Source organism: Micromys minutus (genome assembly GCF_963924665.1).
Source record: "Micromys minutus genome assembly, chromosome: 11".
NCBI classification, from domain to species: domain Eukaryota; kingdom Metazoa; phylum Chordata; class Mammalia; order Rodentia; family Muridae; genus Micromys; species Micromys minutus.
In genome coordinates this window covers 20,752,918-20,778,035 of record NC_137980.1, presented here as the reverse complement: position 1 = coordinate 20,778,035, position 25,118 = coordinate 20,752,918, and the positions used below count along the sequence as shown (strand labels likewise).

The 25,118-nt window shown below is 44.8% G+C and overlaps 1 protein-coding gene across 1 annotated transcript in view; it reads left to right on the top strand.

Moving 5' to 3' along the window:
- The first annotated feature begins 17,514 nt into the window (after positions 1 to 17,514).
- MAP1B (microtubule associated protein 1B) overlaps positions 17,515 to 25,118 on the top strand; it is an 86,327-nt gene continuing 78,723 nt past the window's right edge. Inside the window, exon 1 of the mRNA XM_080925014.1 lies at positions 17,515 to 17,728. Within this exon, the coding sequence (XP_080781140.1) occupies positions 17,545 to 17,728 (184 nt within the window). The 5' untranslated portion in view covers positions 17,515 to 17,544. The remainder of the gene's footprint in view (positions 17,729 to 25,118) is intronic.

The window sequence follows — 25,118 nt, the reverse complement described above, 5'->3', positions numbered from 1 at the left end:
AAAACAGGGATTTTCTGTGTAGTCCTGGCTGCCCTGGAACTCACTCTGTAGACTAGGCTGGTCTCAAATTCAGAGATCTGCCAGCATCTGCCTCCATCTGGAAATAAAGGTATGTGCCTGACAGGGGGTTTTGTTTGCTTGTTTGTTTGTGGTTTTTGTTTGTTTTTTAGTAAAGAACTAGCCTTTAAATCTTTACATATTCATTCAATAAACATAACTTGACTCACACAAACTTAAACTGCACACAAACAGTAGAGACACGAAAGGGATCAGACAGATACTGTTGTGGGACCCATTGGCCTTCTTAACTTACACACTCACAGGACAGGCAGACCTCAGACCTTTAATTTTTGTTTGTTTCAAATAAGGTCTTGATAGTTAGCCCAGGCTGTTCTTGAACTCTTGATCCTATCTGAGTCTCCTATTGGGTTCCAAGGCTAAAAAGTCTTTTGACTTGTTTTCAGTCACACATAATAGTTAGTAATTGATTAGCTTATTTTTGACAGACAAAATAAATAGGCTCCATCATATTTTAATGCCTGTTTGTTTGTTTTATTTTAAATGAAAGTAAGCTGTGGTCATAGATGATACTGTTTGCTTTTAGGTGTGGAAACTGTACTAAAATGTAGCAAATATTTTTGATATCAAATTTCTGTACTGTTAAAAAGCTTGTTAAAAATCAAGAAAAACCACTGTAGGTCTAAAAGAACAAAAAACAAACAAACAAAAAACAGGAATGGAACAAGATGGAGCGGGGATAAATGAGGATTACTTCAAGGGTAAAATATGTGATTACTGGGAATAGGACGTTTAATAAAACGCCACATATGGAAGTTGCAAGAAACCTAAGGTGGTTTCAAATTGATCGCATAGGTCAGGCTCCGATGAACTGAGACGGCACAGAGGCCGCTTATGCCGCAGCTGCAGAGCTGGGGGACGTGGTTCTTGGCATACTCTTCCTGTAACCTAGCTTACAGACGGCTCCTGAGTGTGGAACAGTGCTGGAGAAAGTCCGAGGATGCCTCGCCTTGACGGACATTCTGAGATAACCCTGTAAAGTTATGCTGGAGACTGGTCACACTAGGCACCGGACCTATGGAAACAGACCCACCCAGGAGGCATCAGCTCCCCCGACTCCCTGTTCTAAGCACCTCAGCTGTTTTTGTTGACTTGTGTTTGTTCGCTTGCTTTGTACCTTTCAATAGTCATTTGAGCAAGCACTACTTTCACTTTAAGAGCAGAAAATTACGGCGCACACAAGTTCAGCTCTTCCGCTGTTGACTCCAAGAAGCAGCGCACACTAGGAACCCCAATTTGTAGCCTTGGTTGCAGGGGTGACCGGTGTCTTAAGAAGATCATTGTTTCCATGCTGGGACCAAGAGGAATGTCTTGTCTACTAAGAGATTTCCTCTCATTAGGTCATCATGGAGTTTGGAGAAGCAAGTAAGAGAGTCTCGGTTCATTCATCCTCTGGAAGAGTCAGTATTAGAGAGTCTGGGGCCAGGGAGAAGCTTTAATGGCAGTAAAATAAGAATAAAAACACTTCCAGAAAAGCAATATTTGGGAGCCAGGTTCCAAAGAGCAGGAAGGTCCGTTCCCAGGACAGCAGGATCCGGGAGAGGCTCAGTGGAGAGGTGATGTGTACCAGCTGTAGAAATCATGGAACCACTGGGTAATGGTGAGAAAATGTGTGTTCAGGACCAGAACAAGGAAGAAATAAGTGTGGGGAGAGCCTTCAGAGGATGCTCCCTGGATGCAAGAGGTACCAGGAGAAAGGGTCCTGAATACCTAGTGCCCAAGAGAGATGGATGCTTCAGCCAAGACTGGGGTTGGGTTTCTCAGGTTGCCACCTTAGTCTGTTCCATCCCCCGCTCCCAGAATGGGAGCCTTACACCAAGCCATGTCACTGGGAGTATGTGGGGTTTAGGTAAAGGGGGTAGTATCTTAGTTAGGGCCTCTATTGCTGTGAAGAGACTCTATGATCACAGCAACTCTTAAGAAAGATAACAGTTCATTGAGGCTGGCTCACAGTTCAGAGGTATAGTCCACTACTGGGAAGCATGGCTGCACTCAGGCCGATGTCCTGCTGGAGAGGAGTTGAGAGTTCTAGATCTGGATTGGCAGGCAGCAGGAAGAGAGTGAACTGGGCCTGGATTGAGTATCTGAAACCTCAAGGCCCACCCCCAGTGACACACTTCCTCCAACAAAGCCACACCCACTCCAATCAGGCCACACCCACTCCAACCAGGCCACACCCACTCTAACCAGGCCATGCCTTCTAAAAGTGTCACTTTCTATGGGCCTATGGGGGGGGGTCGTTTTTATTTAAACCACCATAAGTAGAAATGCTATCTTCTATCAAGACTAATTGCTGTGGTAGGTAATTCACCCCCCAAATATGTCCTTGGACACACTGAGCACTCACAGTGGTAGAGGGAGGGAGATGAGAACTGAGCAGAAACAGGAAACCTAAGTTCCAGCTATAAGAAAAATTGTTCTGAGCTTCCTTCCCCACATTATAACCTATGTAGTGAAAACTGTTTCTAAAAGGGGGTGGGTCCCTTGGAAAGCTCTACGAGTAGCAATGTGGGAGGTAGAGATATAAAATTCATATTCTGAAGGTGACCCTCCATGGGGAGGTGGGGTAAGAGGACAGGAACGCTGACAGGCCTCCTGCAGGCATGAGCTGCTCATATCAGTGTCTGAACCCAATGGATGGAGAACAGACTAAAACCAGGATTTTAGCCATTTCACCCCCAGTCAGGGTGCCAAGTACCAGATTAGGTAGGGTCATCATAACGAAGAGTAGGAGGCAGCCGCACTGTGGAGGGTCTTCTAGGCGAGGCTTGGTCTGTTGGGAGATGGGCGACAGCAGAGAATGGGGGTGGGTGGTATACATGATGTAAGCTTAAAGAGGTACCAACCTCTTCTTAGACAGGGATGAAACCATGGTATACGTGTTGTTTATAGCTCATCTTCCAGAAGAAGCAGGCTTTGTGAGGTACCATCGAAGTCACATTATCTTGGGATTTCCTTGGCTGCAGAGATCATGTGGGTGACTACATGTAGTTGCCCCATTCTGGTAGCACATGGCCTGTGAATTGTTGAATATGGGTGCATAAGCAAATATTATATACCTTTTCAGTTACTCCCCAGAGAGGCCGAAACACAGAAAGATGAAGGTCAACGGTTTCTAAGCAGGCTCACCTGCACAAAAGCTGAGGCAGCCTGAGCTTGCTCCCCATGGCTGCTCAGCTGCTTTCTTACAGAACCCAGGACCACCAGCCCAGGGATGGCACCACCCACAGTGGGCTGGGCCCTTCCCCCATCAATCACTGATTAAGAAAATGCTTTACATCAGGATCTCATGGAGATAGTTTCTCAGTTGAAGTTTCCTGCTTTCAGATAACTCTAGCTTGTGTCAAGGTGACATAAGATCAGCCAGCATGAATGGCATGCTGAAGGGAAAGGTGAGGACATCAAGGTTCCAAAGGAAAACCCCCAGCTTAATATGAACACTGGTTATTTGCAGGGGGAAAGTTTGTGGTGGATTAGGTTGTACTGACTGCACAGACATGTCAATGAAGAAGCACATATGTATAACAAGGGTTGGAAGCTGACCCTGGTCTTAAGTATATAGAGTATTGATGTGTTGGAAAAGGTTTTTATCTCACTGAAATAGGCTTTTGTAAGGATCAATGAAGACCACCGCTCAGGCACATCACCTGCTAAGCTGAAAGTCTGCATAGGGGGTGCTTGGCTACTCTGTCTTCCACATCATCTGTTCTGCCTTTACTGGCTCCTGAGAACCATGAAAAACAAAAACAATAGGTACGTAGAAGGTGAAATGTCATTTCTTATTTTTTAAAGATTAATTAATTTATTATATATAAGTGCATTGTAGCTATCTTCAGACACACCAGAGGAGGGCATCCTTATTACAGATGCTTGTGAGCCACCATGTTGTTGGTGGGATTTGAACTCAGGACATCTGGAGGAGAGGTCAGAGCTCTCAGTCACTGAGCCATCTCTCCAGCCCTCATTTCTTCTTTTAAGGCATTTGCCAAAATCAAAATTAAAGCAGCCAACATCAGAGCAAATAAAACTATCCTTAAACTAACATCCATTATGGATCTGTGGACATTGTCACCTGTATAGTCAAGTACATTTAAAAATATTAAATAACCCACCAGGTAGTTAAATAGGCTGTGTCCTCAGTAACAGTCCCCACGTCTGACACCCCAAGGGTATACAGCCAATGCTTAATGAATGATTGAATTGTGGGCATAGAGATGATGTCATTTCTTTGTTGTTTAGGTCAGGATGCTGGCACAGAGGAAGCTAAAGGAAATTGTCCTACCACTAAATGGATGAGATTGGATTAAAAAATGAGAAGCCTGCTTGATAACTGCGCTGGCTGGTTCTGTGTCAACTTGACAGCTGGAGTTATCACAGAGAAAGGAGCCTCAGTTGAAGAAATGCCTCCATGAGATCCAGCTGTAAGGCATTTTCTCAACTAGTGATCAAGGGAAGAGGGCTTAGTCCATTGTGGGTGGTGCCATCCCTGGGCTGGTAGACCTGGGTTCTATAAGAAAGCAGGCTGAGCAAGCCAGGGGAAGCAAGCCAGTAAGTAACATCCCTCCATGGCCTCTGCATCAGCTCCTGCTTCCTGACCTGCTTGAGTTCCTGTCCTGACTTCCTCTGGTGATGAACAGCAATGTGGAAGTGTAAGCTGAATAAACCCTTTCCTCCCCAACTTGCTTCTTGGTCATGATGTTTATGCAAGAATACAAACCCTGACTAAGACAATAACCTCACCCTGAAACTGATGAGCTATTACACCATGCTGTAACATATGCTAGAGACATCTTTGGGGATTATTTAGATGTTGGGAGGGTGATATTTTTCTTATCAAAATACTGATTGAATATTTGAACCTTATTTTGTAGGGTGGTAAAGAGTCAGATACATAAATATTTATCTAATGTCATCACTATCATTAATACCTTCTTGGCATGTATGTCCTGCTTGGTGATAGTGGGGAAAGGAATGGATAAATGCTTAGAAGAGAGCATGTGTGACCCAAGACACACAGTGGCCCTGGGTTCAGCCCTGTCACTTTTGAGGGTTTTATTCATCTACCCGTCATTACTATTGAAGCCATGTACTGTTCCCAGTCAGAGTCAAGCCTTTCTTTACCATTAGTCTTTACTGAGGCTATGCTTGGCCCTGGGTGTCTTTAATTCCATCACTTAGAAGGCAGAGGCAGGAGGATCTCTGTGAGTTTGGGGCCAGCCTGGTCTACATTGTGAGTTCCAAAAGAGCCACAGAGAAATCCTATTTCAATGAAGCCAAAACAAAATGAAGTTGCTCTGTGTTGCTTGGTCTTGTTTGTTTGCAGTCATTCTGATTATCAATCATCTTTTGAAGTTGGATATAGTTTAAAAGTGGGCAGTTTTCCTGTCTGTCAGGAGAGTATAGTGTTTCAAAGGTTGAACAAGGACACTTTCGTCCCGATTTCTGGAGATGTAATGCTACCTGCTGTCAATAGTGCTGGTCACCTTGCTGTACTTGTTTCATGGTTTTGGAGTTGAGAGTTGGTCTTCAGAGGTGCTGAGAAGGCAGTTCGGCAGCCTAGCCCCCAGGGCTTCAAGGAGCCCAGTCATAATTCCACATGCATGCACACACAGACATGCACATGCATGCATACATGCAGACACATAGATGCACACATGTGAAAGCTCCCTATATGATGTAACGTGTGGTGATGCCTATGGTAAGTAATCTGATGGTGATAATAGTTTTATGCTGTGTGAATCAAACCATCACATTATACACACTAAATATGTATTTGTCAATTTGACCTCAAAGTTGGGAGAGAGTAGAATCTTTAAAATACCCATTTCACCATTTTTTTCCTGTTTCCTATACCTATTTGTTTTCTGTTGGTACAAATATGTTTTTGCTCATTATCTCTCATAGGACACACACAGTATTGGCACTTGACATGGTAGATGCTTATTAATGATGTTAATTCAAGAATGTGTGAGTGGCCAGACAAGTAACTGTTTTTTTTTTCCCTACTATCACAACCAGAAAACTGTTTCATCTGGCCATCTAAATATGGTTTCCTGTTTTTTCATCATTTTTTAAAAAGTAAATACACCCCCTCACACACACATCCACTCACCACCACCACCCATACACAGTTCATCAGGGAAGTAACTAACCCACAAATAACAAGTCTTACAGAACAACATCTACTGGGAAACCAGATACGTAGTGACCATGGATTTGGGCAATGCCACCCCGTCTTCAACTGGACAACATTGATTGTGTCACTGTTCACAGCAGTCTAAGGAACTCGCATTGAACTTCGTACTGTGCAGAGGGTGGATGGATGCCTAGTTCCCTGACCACTCACGAAAGGAGCTCAAGGATGAGAAATGGCAACCTATACTGCCCCAGACCCAGGCTGCAGGGTGTGCAGGTTTAGCAGAGCTGGCCAGAATCCCGGACTACAGGAGGGCATTTCAGACACAGCCATGTGAAGTCTAAGTGTCTAACTCACTCCATTAGAACCCTGCTGCTGTGTAACAAGTTACGGCAAGCATGATGACGTAGAAGACCTATTCTGAAACAGTTCTGGAGATCTGAAGGCCTGTATCTGGGTGTCAGCATGGTTTTGTATCTTCTGGGGCCACAGGGGGAGAATCCATTTCCAGAGCTTGCCCAGTACCCAGAAGCTACCTACACTCTCCACTTATCCCTCCCTCCCCATCTTCGGATCTCAGTCTTGTCTCTCCCTCTTCTTTCCTTCCCCTCCCCCAACCTCCTGTCCTCTCTTCCATGGTCACATCTTCTCTGACTCTGACACTGAGTCTCTCTTACAATAATCCTGTGACCTGATCACCATACCCCAGAATCCTTCATTCAATCACAGTTGCAGAGGTCCTTACTATTAAAACAGCAGTTCTCAACATGTGGAGCATGACCCCTTTGACAAACCTCTCTCTCAAAAAATGTTGACATTATGATTCGTAACCATAGCAAAATTACACGTATAGAGTAGCAATGAAAATCACTTTATGGTTGGGTGTCAGTACAGCACGAGGAACTGTCGTAAAGGGTGGCGGTATTGGGAAGGCTGAGAAGCAGTGCATTAAAACGACACATACAGGCACAGGTATTAGGGCAGGGCATTAATCTGTCTACTTTCCTCCCAAATCCCACCTGCATTGTTCCAAACAGCTTTTGAAAATGGCCTTCTGACCCTCGGCTCTGGTGGTTTCCAGAAGCTGTGTCCCTTCCTTCTTAACTTTCCTGGTCTCCTCAGCTGAGTGTAGTTGCTTCTTCCTTCACACTTTTTTATACTCCGGATCTGCCTCCTTTTCTGGGCCAGACGCCATGTTTCTGGGTGTCTGTTACTTTCTTGAGAAAGTCAGATGCAACTGTGTTCCCTCACTCCTACCAAGCAGGCACTGGGAACAACAGGGTGGATGACAGGTGCTGTTGCTGTGTTAGTGCTCATCAGGTGACATTAGCCTGGCCTAGTGCCACCTAGATGTTGCCCCTAGAGTCTCAAGGCACACCTGTTACGTCATTCAGGATTTCTCAGTTAGCCAGAGATAGCCATCCTAATCGTGAGCTGGGAGGACTGTCCCCAGTGGCCACGGTACCCTGGGAAGGAAGCCTACCATTGCACCTGCAGCTTTGCTGGCTCTGGCTCTGCTGTGGGCTGGGTGGCTGCTCATCTACACTGCCAGCTGATAAGCCATCTTCAGGCAGGCTTGGCTATTTCCAACACGATTCTTTCTTTTGGCATGTGGTCCTTTGGTCAGGATGACTCACTTGGCATTTGGACTCTGTGAGAGCCAGAGTTTAATGAAAAGGCACTGGACGAGAACTTCCCAGCCTCATTTAAGTTCTCCCTCTCAGGCCTCATCTCAATTCAGGTGCAATATTCCCTCCCCCAGCAGTGGAGAGCGGCCAAGTCTCAGATGCCTGGTGGCTGACACCTGAAGACACTTGGGCTGGGGTTGAAGTGGGCAGAAGGCAACTGGGGGGCTAAAAGCATAAAACCGAAGAACCCACTCTCATAGATTTTAAAATCAATTGAGGAGAAAGTTCAGGCACCAAATCATTACATCATGCTGTAAAATCTTGCATCAGCAAAGTGCTAAGGAACTTAGGAACTGATAAGTAATAGATCTCAGTCTACATCTGGATAAATCCAACGCATTAAATATTTAAGTCTTCAAAGCACTGGACAAAACCCAGGGAAATTCTTCTTGCATAACCTAATAATTGCAAGGCCATTTTAAGACCCAGGTACAATAGAGGAGCCAGAAGCCAGAAATGAAACAGCTGCATAATGATATTCCCCAGGGCAAGATCTGCAAAAGTCAGAAGGACAGATGCCAGCCTGAGGAAACAATATTTGCAAGTCATACCATAAAAAATGGCTAATTCCCTTCATATAGAAAGAGCACACACAAATCAATAAGCAAACCGTGACTCATCCATCAAAATGTATGTAGAGGACAAAGCATATAGATCCCTGAAAACACAGGAGGATCCACTCATCCTCCCTTATAAGATCATACAGACAATATAGATATTATAGAGATAATAATAAAGATAGCATACAGAGATGGCTGTGGATGACAAAGACCTGAGCTCCGATCCCAAGAACACATGGAAGAAGCCTAGTATGGTGGTGCATGCTCATAATCCCCATTGAGGCAGTAAGGGCTTAGACAAGCGAACCGTCGAAGCCCCAGCTAATCTAATGAAATGGACGAACTTCAAGTTCAGTGAGAGACCGTCTCAAAAATGGAAGTGGAAAGTGATCCAATAAAGCCACCAGGAGTTACCCCCCAGGCCTTGCGAATCCTCCATGCACATCTGCATTGTGAATCTGGAAGCACATGTACACCTACAACCAGCCAACACACACACACACACACACACACACACACACACACACACACACACAGCAAGTAAAATCATAGACATACTATTCACTATCTGTAACACAGGAACAAATAAGGTTTAAAACTTCTTGCACGTTGAGAAGCAGCCCAGTTGTCTGCTACTGGCAGAGTACACACTGACACAAAAATGTTAGGAGTCAAGTTTTCAGCATCTTTCCATATTCCACATGTGCTTCCCTTGACTCAGCAATTTCTAAAGCATAGCCCCCCCCACCTGCAGAGAAATGCCATAACTACGGTGTTGTTTGCACTGTCTGATTTGTTCTTAACGACAACACTGCTATTTTAGATTGAGAGTCATCAAGACAGCCACGATGCAGTAAGATTTGCACACACACACTATGCATTGGTCAAAGGAAACAGGGATGCCTGCCCCTCATGGTGAGGATGAGGTGTGTGGAGAAGCACCCTAGAAAGGTGAAGGACAGGTTCAGCTCACCATCAGTTCTTCCTGCACAAAAGAAAGCAGGAGACCACTTTTTTCAGGGGTGAGCTCAGTGTGTTCCTGCTGGCTGGTTTTGCACACTCTGTCCCTTCGTGGGGGTTGTCCTCTTTCTATGCCTGATACAAAAACAAAGAAACAAACAAACAAACATACCCAAACCATTCTTCTAGGGCAATTTTAAATATTTCTTCCTGATACTGTCTTAATTGAACATGTCTGTAAAATTATTAGAGTGTTAAGGTTTGGGGGAAAACATATCCTAGTAACTCATAAATAACTTTCTTCCTTATTAGGTTGGTTGAACTGGGAAGGTCAACAGGGTCAAAAATGGACTAAAACACAAAATCCAACACAGAGAGGAGATATTTGCAACACATGCCAGTGACAGCTTCTTTGTCCAGATATCCCTGCAACCAAACCAATAGTTCAACCAAGCATCTTCTGCTACTTAGCAAGTTCTAGGCCATCCTGGGTTGCATCAAATCCTATCTCAAAAAAAAAAGACAAAACAAGCCAGCCAGATGTCTCAGCAGGCAGAGGCACATACTGCCAAACCTAATGATCTGAGTTCAATACCCAGCACCCACATGGTGGGAGAAAAAAAAAAAAAACACCTCTGGAAAGTGTGGACCATGGCAGCCTCCTAGTCATATACATACACACATGTAAAATTTAAGAAATTATCAAAAACAAGACAACAATAACAACACAAGAAGCCAGCAATCCGAAAGGAAAAAAGAGAGAGAAAAACACATATTTCAGAACATGTGTTTAATTGATAAAAGGGAAGGACTGTGATTTAAAAGATTCATGGGTGAGGGCAAATTAAAACTTAAGATTTTTTTTCTAAGTATATTTATCTGTCGTGAGGGAAACCCTTCGAGATTCAAACTGTGGTTTGGGAGAAGAGGAGGTGATGTGGGGGGGCTCAGCAGCTGGCCTCCCTCGAGAGTCTCTAGAAGGAGGAGGCAGCCCATGCTACAATGAGGTAGTACATTTAGCTTATGTGTTCTACTCCAGCCATCTGTGCCCGGAAAGCTGAACACACAGAGACACGTGGCCATTGCCACATCAGTTAGAATAAAGCAAAGATCTGCTCAGGACTACAGATGGGGAAGAGCGAATAAACGGCAGACAAACCAGACTCTGGGTTCCTGTGCATGAGGTTCAAAAGCGAGGTTGCTTCATGCATCTGTAGAGAGCTTCAAAGAAGAGGAATGTTATTTAAAGAACCATATGTAAAATATTATTGACTTGGGGAGGAGCTGTGTCTATATGTGTATAAATATGCATGTGTGTGCGCACATGTTTATATACATGTGAGTATACATATATAAGTGCATGTGTGTATGTAAACATGCATAAACACACACATAGAAACCGAGCTCTATCCAGCTGTAGGGTTTTATGTGGTCCATTCATTTGCTGTTGGAAGAATGATGGGAGGGACCAGCTCATGTAACTGAAAGGGGTTTTACACAGTTGCCTCCTGAGGCCATATCTTCTCCCCCCTCACCATTTTACCAAAAGAAGAGGCAATTTCTCAGGCAAGCATAATTAAATATAAGTGAGTGTAACCTCTGTGGCTGAGGTTACGAGCTCTGGATTTACAGAAATGCCCTGTAGAAATATTGCAAATGACCCGCAGAGAACAGTAGCCCTGCTCACTGCACGTAATAAATTTAAATTGTCTCTAATAGCTCATACATTATAAATCACTTCCCTAATTTCTTGTTTCTTCCCAAATTTTGCTGTTTTCTGTAGCAGGCGTATAATTTGGGAAGGCAAGGAAAATTAATGCTGAGTAAACACAGGCTCTATCCTCATTGATAAAAGTGCTCTTGACTTATACTCTAGAACCGTTCCAAATTTAAATGTTTCTATTTATTCTTTAAGAATTTCATCTAACGTATTTTGATAATATTCTTTTCCTTTTTCTCAACTCTTTCCTCTACCTTCCTACCCACCCAGCTTTGTATTTATTCCTTCTTAAAAACACAACAACAAAACCCCCCGCATTATCAAGTGCTTGGCATGTTGGTGGGAATTAACTCAAGGCCATGCCAACTTTCTGCACAGTGAAGCAACCCACAGATGCCACCATTTTGTCACCAGATAAGCTTTCTAGCTACTAATCGTATACAGACCCTACTTGGGGCACTGGGAACGTTAAGTGAGCTGGTATGTATGCACATGCGTGCGTGCATTTTGCACGAGCGGTCTGGAAGTAAAAAACATAGCCTTAGAGAGCACACATACAGTCTATGGAAAAGAGAGATTTTAGAAATCACGTATATAGATGATAAATTAAGTACTGCAGATAACGGAGGCCTGGTGATCCAAGTGCATATAAAAAGGTTAGTTGGAGATGCCTCCCCACCGAAGGTAGTTTGCATTAGGTTTATTGTTTGTTTGTTTGTTTTGGTCTTAGGGTATTGAGACAAGAGAGTAATGCAAGCTTTGCCAAGGAACTACACTCTCAGCCCTGTATTTAGATTTTAAAATAACCTCAGGCAGCCAGGGTGGGGTGTGTGGGAGGGTAGGTGGGGTGGGTAGACAGGTAGAGTGCTTCTAAGGAAAGTCAGGGCTCATGGTAGAGGGAATATGAGTAGAGACTGAAGTCATCTGGATACAAATTGTCTTATAAATTTGACCTTGAAACCATACATTTATAATTATAAAGCAAAATTAAATTTAAAATTCATCTCAGAAATACTGCAAATGAAACCAATGAATCTATGTATTGAGTTAATGGCATCACCCTATAAAAAGGAATTAATTAATTAGACTGCATAAAACCGTATGCCTCGGGGAGATAGCTATTGAAAAAGGAAATTGCCAGAAGAAATTGCAAGCTGCTTTCGGTAATCCTGTTGATATTGGTACTGTCCCAACAGGGCCGGGTTCACAGTGACGGAACGCACGAAGGGGCGACATTCCGGTGTCTGATGACCAAGGGTTTTGGTTTTCTAGTTTGATACGTGCTAAAAACTGCAGAAATACCTAAATGGTCTTTCAGTAACCATACAGTTGCCAAAAGAGTAGCGTTTTAGAATCTATAGCTTCTGTGAGTATAAGGCAGAGAGAAGGAGATGCTCTCTGCTCTAATGCTGTGCTCGCTGTCTTTGAGAACTGGAATTCCTGGTGTAGGATAAAGATGAAGGACAAGCAGACACCCCTGTGGCCTTGATCTGTGTTAGTGTCAACCCTTAGTGTCTTTCATCTTAAAGAAAAAAAAAATCCCTTATATATGTCCACTGAAAATGATGGTCAAGATTATCATCTCTAAGTCCTATTTTTAATTAAGTAGTGTGGGCTTCTTAGACAGACAAATCCAGGTTCTGAGGACAATACAAGGTAAAGGGGAAGTATTCTGTATACTGCTGGGCAAGAGGGGGAAATGAATATTAGTAAGAATAACAGCTCTATGGTATGTTTTAATTAATTAATTAATTAATTAATTTTACTTATTCAATTTACATCCTGCTCACTGCACCCTCCCAGCTACCCTCTCTCACAATTTGTCCCCCTCCCCTCTCCTACAACTTCTCTTCTGAGCTGGTGGGAGACCGCTGTATATCTCCCAACCCTAGTCTCTGGGAGGCTAAGCACTTTCTCTTCCAGCAAGGCCAGACAAGTCAGCCCAGCTAGTAGAATATATCCCACATGCAGGCAACTGCTTTTGATAGCTCTCAGTTCCAGTTGTTTGGGACCCACATGAAGACCAAGCTACACATCTGCTACATATGTGCGGGAGGCTTAGGTTCAGCAGTGTATGGTCTTTGGTTGGTGGTTCAGTCCCAGGGAGCCCCAAGGATCCAGGTTAGCTGACTCTGTTGGTCTTCCTGTGGTGTTTCCTATGCCCGTAGGGGCTGTAATCCTTTCTCCTATTCTTCCATGAGTCCCCAAGCTCCACCCTCTGTTTAGCTGTGGGGTATGCCTTTGGCTGATGGTCACATTAGTGGATGTGACCTCTTAGAGGACAGCCATGCTATACTCCTGTCTTCAAGCACAACAAAGTATCATTAATAGTGTTAGGGATTGGTGCTCATGGATGGGTCTCAGGTTGACCCAGTTATCGATTGACCATCCTCTCAGTCTCTGCTCCATCTCCCATCCCTGCATTTCTTGTAGGCAGAATGATCTTTGGGTCAAAAGTTTTGTGGATGGGTTGGTGTCCCTGTTGCTCCACTAGGGTTCCTGCCTGGCCACAGTTGGCAGCTTCCCCAGGTTTCTAATGTAGATTTTAATGATAGAAAAATATCAGTCACTTTGGGAGAATGGTATAGAATAAACAATGTTGAAAATTAGTAAATAAAGAGCCATGTGTTTGTCCTTTGTCTTTTTTTATTCTATATAAACTGTATCTTAGGCTAACCGACTGACACGGTAAGGATTCTCCTAATTAATGTCTTCTTGCTGTCAAATAAGTGTCAGTACATTACAGACCTCCAACTTATCGCCAACATGTCTGGATTTGGGAGACTTTTACTCCAAAACTCTTTTAAAAAACAAAAACAAAACAAAACACTATATATAGTACCTCTCATAATAGCAAGGGCTGTGATAATTGAAGAGAAGTAGATGGTGGAGGAGACATCTAGAAGGTGAAGGTGAAACTCACCAGACTCCATGTAGCGCTGACTGTACATGCAGTGCTGGCTTCCCTTGCAGCTAAGGTCCAGGGAAGGATTCCAGATATCTGTGGGATAGATGGCACTACTGTTCAATGGAACAGACCTGCAAGATTAGCTCTAGAGGGTAAGGATGATTGGGGCCTGGAGCCTATCTAGTTTATAGAGCCTTTGGGACACGCAGGTGTAGTCACTGAATAGCTGGTGATATAGGCAGGCTTCATTATGGGCTCATTTTCTCTTTCTTTAAACTGTCTCCTTTGTCTTGGGAGTGGGGACTTTTCTAATCAAAGAGTGGCTGACCATGTTAAGTTTCGATTTTTTGTTTTTCTCCCAGAGGTGTTCGTGGAGGGGTCACCTGTACATTGTGTAAGGCTACTTTTACTCAGTTGTCTAAGGAAATGGGGGTGGGGTGTCATGTAATCAGCCATGTCTTGATTGCCTCGGTTGATCCCTGCACTGGGTTACATGCCTCTGAAGCCTCTGTCCTTTACTCTTCCCGTACACAGTCACAAAGATCCAATTCTTCCTGCTTCTAAACAAAGGGACCGAGTATAAAAAGAGCCAAATTAGTTGGCTTTGTGTAAAGTAGCCATTGCTAGTCTGTGTCCTGCCATGATGTCTCTGGATGGAGGGTAGGTGAACAATGGGGTGGTTCCTAGTCAGGGCTTTCTTGGACAGAGCGCCACAGTGAAGAACTTCTTTCTTCTATTGCATTTTTTAAACTAATTAACTCATGTGTGTGGAGGTCAGAGGCCAATCTATAGTAGTCTGTTCTCTCCTCTCACTGTGTGGGTCCTGGGATTGAACTTAGTAGGTCCCCAGGCTTGGCAGCAAGTACCTTTACCTACCAAGTCATCTCATTTGGCTTCTTGCACCTTTTATTCAACAATCTATTGCAAGATATGGAACAATTCGGTTAGGTATTAGGATATTTTGACACAAACCTTGTTTTTTATCCTAGACAGTATATACCTCAGGCTCAGCCTTGAGCATTTAGTAACACTATGTAGCAGAAATTTGACCATCTTATTTTCATTCCGTTTATTTTCAGGGCAACCTCCTACTTATTTGTGATATGTGTTCCCATGAACACAAACACGTGGACTTTTGTTCCAAAATAAATTTGGCAAGATAAAAGAACACTGATATCAACTTGACTTTTAACTTGATTGGGTTGAGAGACATCTAGGTTGTTAGTAAAGCACGTCTGGGTATGTCTGTTGGGGTGTTTCCAGATTAGCTAATGGGATAAGACCTACCCTGGATATGGGCAGCAGCATCTCACAGACTGTGCCCAGATGGAATAAAGGGAAGTATCATTACTTCCTGGCAGTGAGGAGGGGTGCAGCTCTTCCACTGCATTGTCCCTTCACCAAAATGTTCTACCCTACCTCAGGCCCAAAGAAATGAAGGCGACAGACCATGGTCTGAAATTTAGGAAGCTCTAAGCAGAAATCTCTCACAGGAATTTGTGACATAAAGCAACACAGACACCCGTACACACACAGGCGTGATGGTGGTTTGGAGAAATGGAGGAAATCACTAGATAGAGCCACTCTGAAGGCTGACTTCCAGAAAGATGGCTTTTCCTCCTCACCTCCACCACCAATCATCCCATGGCCCTTCCCCAAGAGTAACTGGATGTCCTATTTAAACTTGTTGTGACCAAGTCTCTGCAGCAAGCTTATTGCAGACCCCTACTGTCATAGGTCAGACATTACCTTTAGTCACCATTGATCAGACTAGTGTAGTCTTCGGCTGCTCATGGAGAATCGCCTATCCAGGTTTCAAGAAAGAAACGGGGCAAAAAGGCCTACGACAAGTCAATCATGGCAGTCAACACCTAAGACACTGGGTTACTGTGAAAGTCTCACGATAGGTTGGTTCTGTTTTAAGCAAGGTCTTATGTATCCAGGCTGATCTTAAACTCATCAGCTAAGAACGACCTCGAACTTCTGATCCTCCCTGTCTATACTGCCTGGGTGCTGGGACTACACTGCTTAGTGCTTACAGTGCTGACTGGCATGGGCATGAAATCTTCCGGCTGAGCTACAGCACCTCCAGTTGGTATTTTAAAACTAGCACATACTCCAATGTTAAAGGTATATTGACTACTAAACTATTATTTAGTATGTTACATTTAGTATAAATTAAAACTAGTATATGCTCTAATATTAGTTATATTAGATGAAGATTGAGGGCTATTTTTCTCCCCTAAAACAATCCCCAGTTTTTATGATGATGAAGTGTTTGCCCTCCTCTTCTGCCTTAATACAGAAATGTATTCATTAGATTTGTGAGAAATGAATGTTTACGAAGGCCTTTAGAAACATTATTATGGATTCTTCTAAATATAGACAAAGGCAATAAGAACTCCCAAAGCTACATGTATCTTAAAAGGCACCATTGTCACACAAAATGATTTTGCTTGTGTATTCCCCAAGGAACTGAAAAGCACATTATAGTCACTGTAGTCCTGCTGGGCAGAGACAGTGTCTGCTCTATTCTTTGTTACGCCTGATGGTATCTGTTCAGCATATTAAGAAAAGAAATCTGTATCTAGCATAATATGTCTGCCTCTTCTCATTCATTTCCCATGAGCACCAAAGGCCAGTTCTTTTTTCAGCCTTACTCCTTCCAGACTAGACTCCAAAGTCTGAACAAATTAGGCTTAGTTCTTGCAAAGTCTCTTTTAAGCGAAGGAGATAAATATTCCTGTTTTTTTTTGTTTTTTGTTTTTAATGGACAAATAGGCCTTTCTATATCTACAAGGTCAAAAAGACAGGTTTGTGTTCTTGGGTGGGGTACCCCCAACCCAGCGTCTACTGTGACTGCCAAAGCTACTCAAATTCTGACTTCACGTGGATGGGGCACAGGCACAGGCACAGGCCTGAAGATGTGCAATCAGAATCAGGACATACTCCGGCTCGAAACAGGAAGTCATCCCCACTCCCCGGTACAGCCAAGTTGATGCTTTGGGGCAAGGTAGGCGGGTGTATGTAAGAGTGGTGGTGCAGATCCCCCTTGGGGCTGCAGCAGAGTTCTTTGGGTCCACCAGAGCCTGGCTCCTGGCCCTGCCCAGACCATTGTCCACACACCTCGTCCTTCCAGCTTCCGGGCCGCCGGCGAAATGATTTGCTGCAGATGACATCAGCCCTAGGCTAAGGGCTGGAGGAGTGGAGGCAGCCACCACGAGGACGTGCCGGGTGGTCCTTTCCTCCTCCTCTTCCTCCCAGGCTCCTAGCCTAGTCTCCATATAAACGGCACCGCCTCCCCGGCCTCTCACTCCCCGTTCCTCTCTTCCGCGCACGGAGAGGGCGGAGGGGAGGCGACGCGCGCCGGGAGGAGGGGGGACGCAGGGGGCGGAGCTGAGACAGCACCTTCGGAGATAATCCTTTCTCCTGCCGCAGAGCAGAGGAGCGGCGGGAGAGGAACACTTCTCCCAGGCTTTATCAGAGCCGGCAGGATGGCGACCGTGGTGGTGGAAGCCACCGAGCCGGAGCCATCGGGCAGCATCGGCAACCCGGCGGCGTCCACCTCGCCCAGCCTGTCGCACCGCTTCCTAGACAGCAAGTTCTACTTGCTGGTGGTGGTCGGCGAGACGGTGACCGAAGAGCACCTGAGGCGTGCCATCGGCAACATCGAGCTGGGTAAGCCGTCCCGAGGCCCCCCAGGGGCGCGAGTGGGGAGACGCGCCAACACGACCCCACCCAGGGCGCGACGGCCACCTTGTTCTCCCGCACGCCCCGCACCCACGCCTCTCCGGGCCACCTCCCACACTTCATCTGGACTCCTTTTCTGATATGATTTCTAAATTATTCTATTTGAGACCCAGATAGAGGGATCTTTATACTAACCCTGAGGGATGGGTCACCTGGCTGGGTCCGTGGCCACCGCCGATTTGTTCGCCTCCTCTCCTGCACGGTGAAATGCAGGTGTCAGCGGAGCGGAGGCCATAATAAAACCGCAACCACAGGCGGAGAAAGGGTGGGGTGAACCTAGCAAAACCTCTTAAGCTCTGCTCTCACCCTAGCCAAAGGCTAGGACCCACCTCCCCTTACCCGAAATCCTGGGGTCAAAATACCATGTGCGAAGGCCCACATGGGAATCGTCTTTATCATAGTCACCTCGTGCTCCTCGTCCTCGTCCTCGTCCCGGACACACACACACACACACACACACACACACACCCCTATGAGAATGGAGAATATCTTTTCTGACTTAAAACTTCCCGATCCTTTCTTTCCTGGGAATGACTAGGCTAGTCCTAGGGCCACGCCCGGTCCCCCCTCCCCCAGCCCCCGAGGGTACAGGCATGGAACCCGTCTGCACTGTGTTTCTAGACGAAGCCCGGCCTCGCTCCTGCCCCTGAGGTCCTAGCTGCAGCTTTCAGAAAGGACAATGGGACCAAAGGTTGCGGGGATGGGCTTCTTTGAAAAGTCTCAGCTTCAGGAGCCATAGCTTGAATGGGAGGAGGGGTGGCAGTGTAGGGCCAGCTCCAGGGCTGCTGCGCGCACCAGGAACGGGCTCTGCGGTAGCGGAATAGCGGTTCCCGGGGAGCCCTGGGCGGGGCTGGGAGGGTCCGGGAGGGCACAGTCTTGGGGACTGGCAACGATCGGCCCGCCCTTCAGCCTCACCGGGCCTGCCGCAGTGCCCGCGTCGGTCAGCCACACCTGCCCCCGCACTGCGGCGCCCCCGGCTGGCACGGAGCTCGCTCTGCCCGAGCCCTTGCGCCCACCTTTGGCTGTGAGCGGGTTTGTTGCGCTCCCACCCCACCCCACCCCACCCAGCTCTAGCCTCTGCCTTATTCCGCCCACCTCGGCATCCCTCCCTTCACTTCATCCCTGGCAGAATTCCCCTGGTCCGGGTACAGCTCCAGCCTGAGCGCTCTATTCTCTTGGGGTGGTGCTGAAACGTTTCTGCCAGGAGACACCGGCTGGTGGGCGTGGTGCAGTCCGCACTGCGGTCTCTACGGCAGCCCGAGGCGGACAAAGGGCGTTCACGCAGCCCTCCTTTCCCTCTCCCTCTCTCACCAATAAAAGATGGATGAAATGATTTTGGTTTAGATGAATAAATAAATAAACAAAAGATTGTCACCTGCCTCTGCATTTGGAAATGGCCACTTGTCCCCAGAACAAAAGGCTTCAGGGTGGGGACTGGAGTTGCAGACCCGGTTCTTTTGTTTAACTTTAAAGCACGGATTTTCCCTTTCAGCTTAAACGGGGAAAAAAAAAAAAAAAAGAAAAAAAAGAAAGAGCAGAAAGCCAGTCGTGATTTTTCTTCCAGGGAATTAAGGGAATATCAACAATTAGAGATTTCCGAAGTGAAATGCTTTTTCTGAACGCTCAGTAATCATTTTCAGACTATGGGCTTTTTGATCTGTTTCTCAAACTTAGTTTATTTGCACATTTTTCCTCCTTGGAAAAACTCACAAGTACCGACACTGGGCGTGGCTATTGTGGGAATTAATGGCTAGGTGTTTTTAAGTCGTTTTTTTACTTTTTATTTCTGGGAAATAATCCATTAAGAAGTACTTTTTCATTTCCAGAATTTTCAGATTCACCCATTGTGGTGTCAGGAAAAGAATCATCACGCCCATTTTTAGAGGTTGTGGACGGATGCGAGGGAGGAAGAATGAGGGACAGACTCAAGGTCACAGAGCAAAGCAGTGACCGGAGGACGGGTACCGCAGTGTCACTACTTCCGTGACCTGGTCTAGATGTGAATGCGAGCAGGCTAACATTACTAATTCTGCAGGCACTTTTCCGACCTTGTCTTTGGACAGCGGTCCACTTGTAGGCACCTCTTGGTGCAGGGAGGCGGCTCAGCCATCACCTGGGACCACATTTATCTTCCTGCTTTGTTACTGGGTTTGATCATTCCTTATGTGTTCCATTCCAGGGTTTACTCAGCCCCTTTCTCTTAGAGGAGAAAATAGATGCAGCCAAGGAGTTCTGTGATGTACATCCTGGCTTTATTAGCATTTAGCCCTAAAAATCCATATTTGTCTTCTTAACACTAGGAGGGAAGGAAGGAAGGAAGGAAGGAGGGAAGGAAGGAGAAAGTATTCACAAGAGAGGAAACAAAGCACAAACCGTAAAGGAACCGTCCACAGAATTTTCAGGAAGTGAGCAAACCTGTGTTGTCCTTTACTAGAATCCCAGAAGTCACCCCACCCACCAACCCTCATGTTCATTTTGCAATCACTATGCTTTTCTGCTTTTTAATTCCCTAATTTGATCTTTTTTTTTTCTTTCTCTCTCTCTCTCTCTCTTTTGCGTGAATTTCTGAAATGGTTATATCGATCTTCTTAAGAATCAACCAAGTGTGTGAGCAGAGCCATTTCCTCCAGGGTAGTAACAGATGTTGCTAATCCTCTAGAGTGTGCTCTCCTAGGCCCCAGGGTCTCCAATGCAGCTCGCACTGCCCAGGTTTTCAAGACTAAGTGAAAACTGAGTCCCCAGCTTTTCAGACAGTCTGAGATGACTTAGCAACAGGGTGGGCAGTCTGTTTCCTTGGCACACTGCTGCTTCAGCAGGCAGATCTCAGCTGGACCTCCTCCAGAGGTCACTATGGTGCCACAGCTATTGTTGCTGGTGCCTGCAGGCGATGCTGTGTGAAGTAAGAAGTTGCTCCCCGGGGCTCAAACTCTGTGAGCTCCCTGAGGGCTGGGAAAACAGCCTCTCTATCTGTTAACCTTTCTTATTTCCTCTTCCTTTCCCATCCAAACCGAGGCACTGGAGACCCTGGAGTCTGGCATATTTGCCATCTGATTGATTACCCAGAGCACCCTGGAAAGGCAATAAAGAAAGAAAGAAATCTAGACCACCGAACAGAGATGGTAGCTAATGCAGCAAATCGACAGGCCCGAAACGCCCCAGTGTGGATGCTGAGTGCTTCTTGAGACCAAGGAAGAAAAACGGTCACTCTAATTTGCTCGGTTGTGTTTCAAAAGCACAGTCAGGGTTTGTCATTTCTCCTCCAGAGCGTCAAACAATGGTGCCCACTTGCACTAATCCAGCTAAACTGATGTAGTTATACAGGGCTTGATTCCAAACTACAGTGGCCACCACCAACTGATTCATTTGCCCCTCCCTAATTATCCTCAATGTGAAGGTGGCCTGGTATCCTTACTCTTGGCACAGTGCTGGCATCTGGGTATATTTTAATACCTAGGATCTATACAATACCTATTAAACTGAAATTTAAAGCATGATACATGAGCGTTCATCAGTTTGTGCCATCCTTTTTAAAGAAACCAAGCCACTAACAAGTGTTATGCATCAGTCCGATGCTTCCAATTATGATTAGAAGGCAACTGTCCCTCTGGGTGACATGGGGAACAAGCAAGATGTGCTTGTGAGAAGATAGATAAGTGTAATGCCCATCGCCTTGGGTCTTTAGGTGTGGAGTTAAGCTGGTTACATGGTAATAGTCTGATGCCTTAGCTCCATATGTTCTATCCAAAATTGTAGGCAAGAAAATGAAGAAAGGCTTTGGGATTTAATTTTCATTTTTTTTTCCCTAGCAAGGAGCAAAACAAGTGAAAACCATATAAGGTAGGAGTCAAAGAGATGCTAGAATGTGTGACATTTATTATATTCGCCTTCACACTTCCAAAGTCAGGAGGCAGATGGATTTTTGCTTGTGCTGCCTAATTGGTGTTAGCACTAGGGGCTCTGTGAACCTAGCTGAAAGACAAGCTAGTCAGTCCTCAAATGGAAGGTCATTAAACCAATGCTTTATTCTAAGTCTTCCCTAAGGCTTGCTTTAAAAAGTAATTTCTAACTTTTAGATTTGGAAACACATTCTTACAGATAACTATTTGCTTCTATTCTAAGATGTTATCTAAGACTTAAATCTTTTTTTTTTAATTGCCAATGCTTTGAAATGCCGTGCTGTCCATGTAAGATGTCGTTTGTATTACATACGAATATGTAACAGACATCAAATTACTGGCTTTGTAAAGAGAAAAGCAAACCAAAGGTTAGGTCAAAGGAAAGCTGGGAACTCCTTTCTCTGAAACACCTCTTAGCTTTTTCTGTTTAGCTGCTTCTCTAGTTTATGCTTCTATCCTGGGTTCAAGTTACCTCCTGGTGTCGTTTATCAAACAGAATCATAGGATTATAGGCTGACCATTCAGGTATTTACAAGAAACACTCAAAAACCCGCCTCTTAAAGGACACAATGAAATTGGACCCATTGAGGAAAATAACTTGTCAAAGGCCCAAGTAGCTGTGACGTGCGTGGAATGTCAGAACATCAGTGTGCACGGTGTGGTCCATTCATTTTCCTCTCTTTGGTCTGCTGCTTCTGTTAGAAATGAGCAGTTCTCATCCAGTAGAGAAGAGGCACTTTTTAGTTTTATTAAGCCAAAGGTTCCTACAAGATTAGGGTAAGCTTCGCATAACCCAGCAGGAAGACACAAGACATGAGGCTGTATCTTCCTTCCTCACTCCCGACTAGCTCCAGAATGCCCTTCCCCTTCTTCTCCCTCTGTTAAAAACCACATGCACACCAGCTTCTTTGTGCATCGCTACCACATGGGGTGAGAGAAATGGAAGGACGTCTGATGTCTCCTGTCCAACTGGGATAAACATAGGCCAGTGTTTGCCTCCCAGAGCGGAGCCAGGATCCCGGAGCAGCCCGGAGCATTCTCTAGTGCCCGATGCTCCTCGAACCTAGCCAGGTATTTGAAACTCACAGATTTACTACCCCCAGCTGCTCTAGTTGTTAGCCCCTGGGTAATCCAGTAAGGACAAAAATCAAAGCCTCAATCAAGAGCTTGCTCTAAGAAATACAGGATAGTCAGGGGGGAAAAAGGGGGGAGGGTGAAGAATATAGCATGTTTTCCCTGCTTCAGAATCTGTTTCAAAAACTCTTAATGCCACCCAGGTATCCCCTCTCTGGCTGCAGAGTCCAGAGGGAGAATACAGAAAGGGTTTATCAAAATCAGAGCCTCCAGCTTTGGCTCCAGTTAGGCATAAAGGGGAGCTATGGAGACAGTCAAAGGCAGTCTTCATTGAGAATGCCTGTCGTTACTAGTCATATCCAGCATAAGGGACCAACTCCTTACTAAGTGTTTCATTTCTAAAGCCAATAAGGCTCCGAGGTGCTCATCCCCAACTACAGTAGCCAGGGAGTCTATCTTTTCTTTGTTTTGTAAACTACAGCACCAACTGTACATCCCTGAAAAATATTTTGACTGGAAATTGCTCTCTTAGAAAGAGAAAACCTTGAATTTTTTTTCTTTTATTGGCAGTTTACACACCGGAAGTTATTTTTACCAACTGTCTACTGGTCTGATTTAAAAAAAAAAAAATCAACTCAATGGATCTTTTTTTTAATTGACCATTTTTCTATTGTCAAATTATAAATGTAAAAAGACACAAATGGATATAAAATGAACGGTTCCCCACTGGCGTCGTGACAAGGGGGACAAGGGGGAATGACAAACACTTAGGCAAGAGGGAGTGGGTGCCTAACCCCAGACCAAGTCATTCAAAAAATGCAGTCATTTAGGCGTTACTCAGAACAAAGGTGAAAAATAGTATGAATTTAATTGAAATACATAGGCCTTATTATTAACTTATTGACATGGCTTGACAAGCCAGAAGACAAAATGGAGCTCTGTCCGCAGTTCCGATTAAGCCACTCCGACATCAATGGCTTTGCGCACAAGGCTGGTATAGAGTGTATATGTTGAAGTGAAATATTCTAATGAATTCAGACCTCTCAACCTGTCAAGCTCTGTGGGGAACAAAAAGAAGCCATTTATCATTTCTCCACTAAAAGGACCCACAAACTCTTAGCATGCCTTTCTTGTTAAAATTTAAATATTCCATTAGCACAAATGCAAACTGAGGCCATTTAATGTTTCCAGGGAGACTCATAAAATTTCCCCTTATAATTTAGCCTCTCCTTAGGAATGTTAACTCTTTCTTATCTGAATTTTTCCCGATACCCCTATGAGAAATTCTCCCTCAGTCTCAGGGGCACACAGCTGTTTGAGAAGGTTCCTCCGATGGAAAAGGTTCTTTGTCCACCAATCTATACACCCAGGCATCAGAGTTACAATTTCAAGGCCACCTGAACAAGTTAGAACAAGTTCTAGGCTGGTTTGGTCATTGTAGTAAGACCTTGTCTCAAAAATAAATAAATAAATAATAAAAATGAGAGAAAATGAATTTGAAGATATCTTTAAATGTATAGTGAACTAAGCTCTACAATCTTTTAAAAGATCTATAGCTAATATATCTTCAATCGAGATGTTGCATATAATTCAGATAGGTGTTATACATATTTATTATGTACAATGCACATGATTAGCTCTAAGACAAGAACATAATGGTGGCAAGTGGAGGTATGCATCACGAAGGCATGCATTAAGAGGTGGGTTTCATGCACTGCCATGTAAACCCTCTATACTGATGGCTCAAATACTAATCAATCATTCGATGAGTGGATCACTGGCCTTTTGGTTCTAGATACATACATGTGAACACACACAGATGTTGTCTAGGCTTCTGTGGCTTACAGCTTTCCTGGCTTCTGTGCAGAGTTCTTAGAACTTGATGTTCTCTGTGCCCCCTCTGAGACATCCCCTTTGGGTTGAGGAGAGGGAGGGCAGAGTAAAGAAGAAACCGAAGAGGAAACCATAATCATTCTGATTCTGACTGTCCGTTACTCTGACCCTTGATTGCTCCTTCCAGGCTAATACAGAGGAGCTCATGCCCACTCCCAAACTACCAGAGTTTTATCAAGTATAACAAGTTCTCCTGGATTAAAAAAAAAAATCAGTATAACTCAACAATTGAGAATGAAAAGCACTCCCTGACAAGATAACTAAAAATAAATGACTGATAGGACTCCTAGTCCAAACCTTGAGTTCCACCTGCTTATCAAAGATCACACAATTTGGGATTGATATGGGTGGGGCGGAAGATTAAGAAACCAAGGTCGAAAACAAGTAAATGGGAGAAATCACACATGCACACTGCAAGAGCATCCTTTGGAAAGCAGAGACCAAAGCTTGAATGG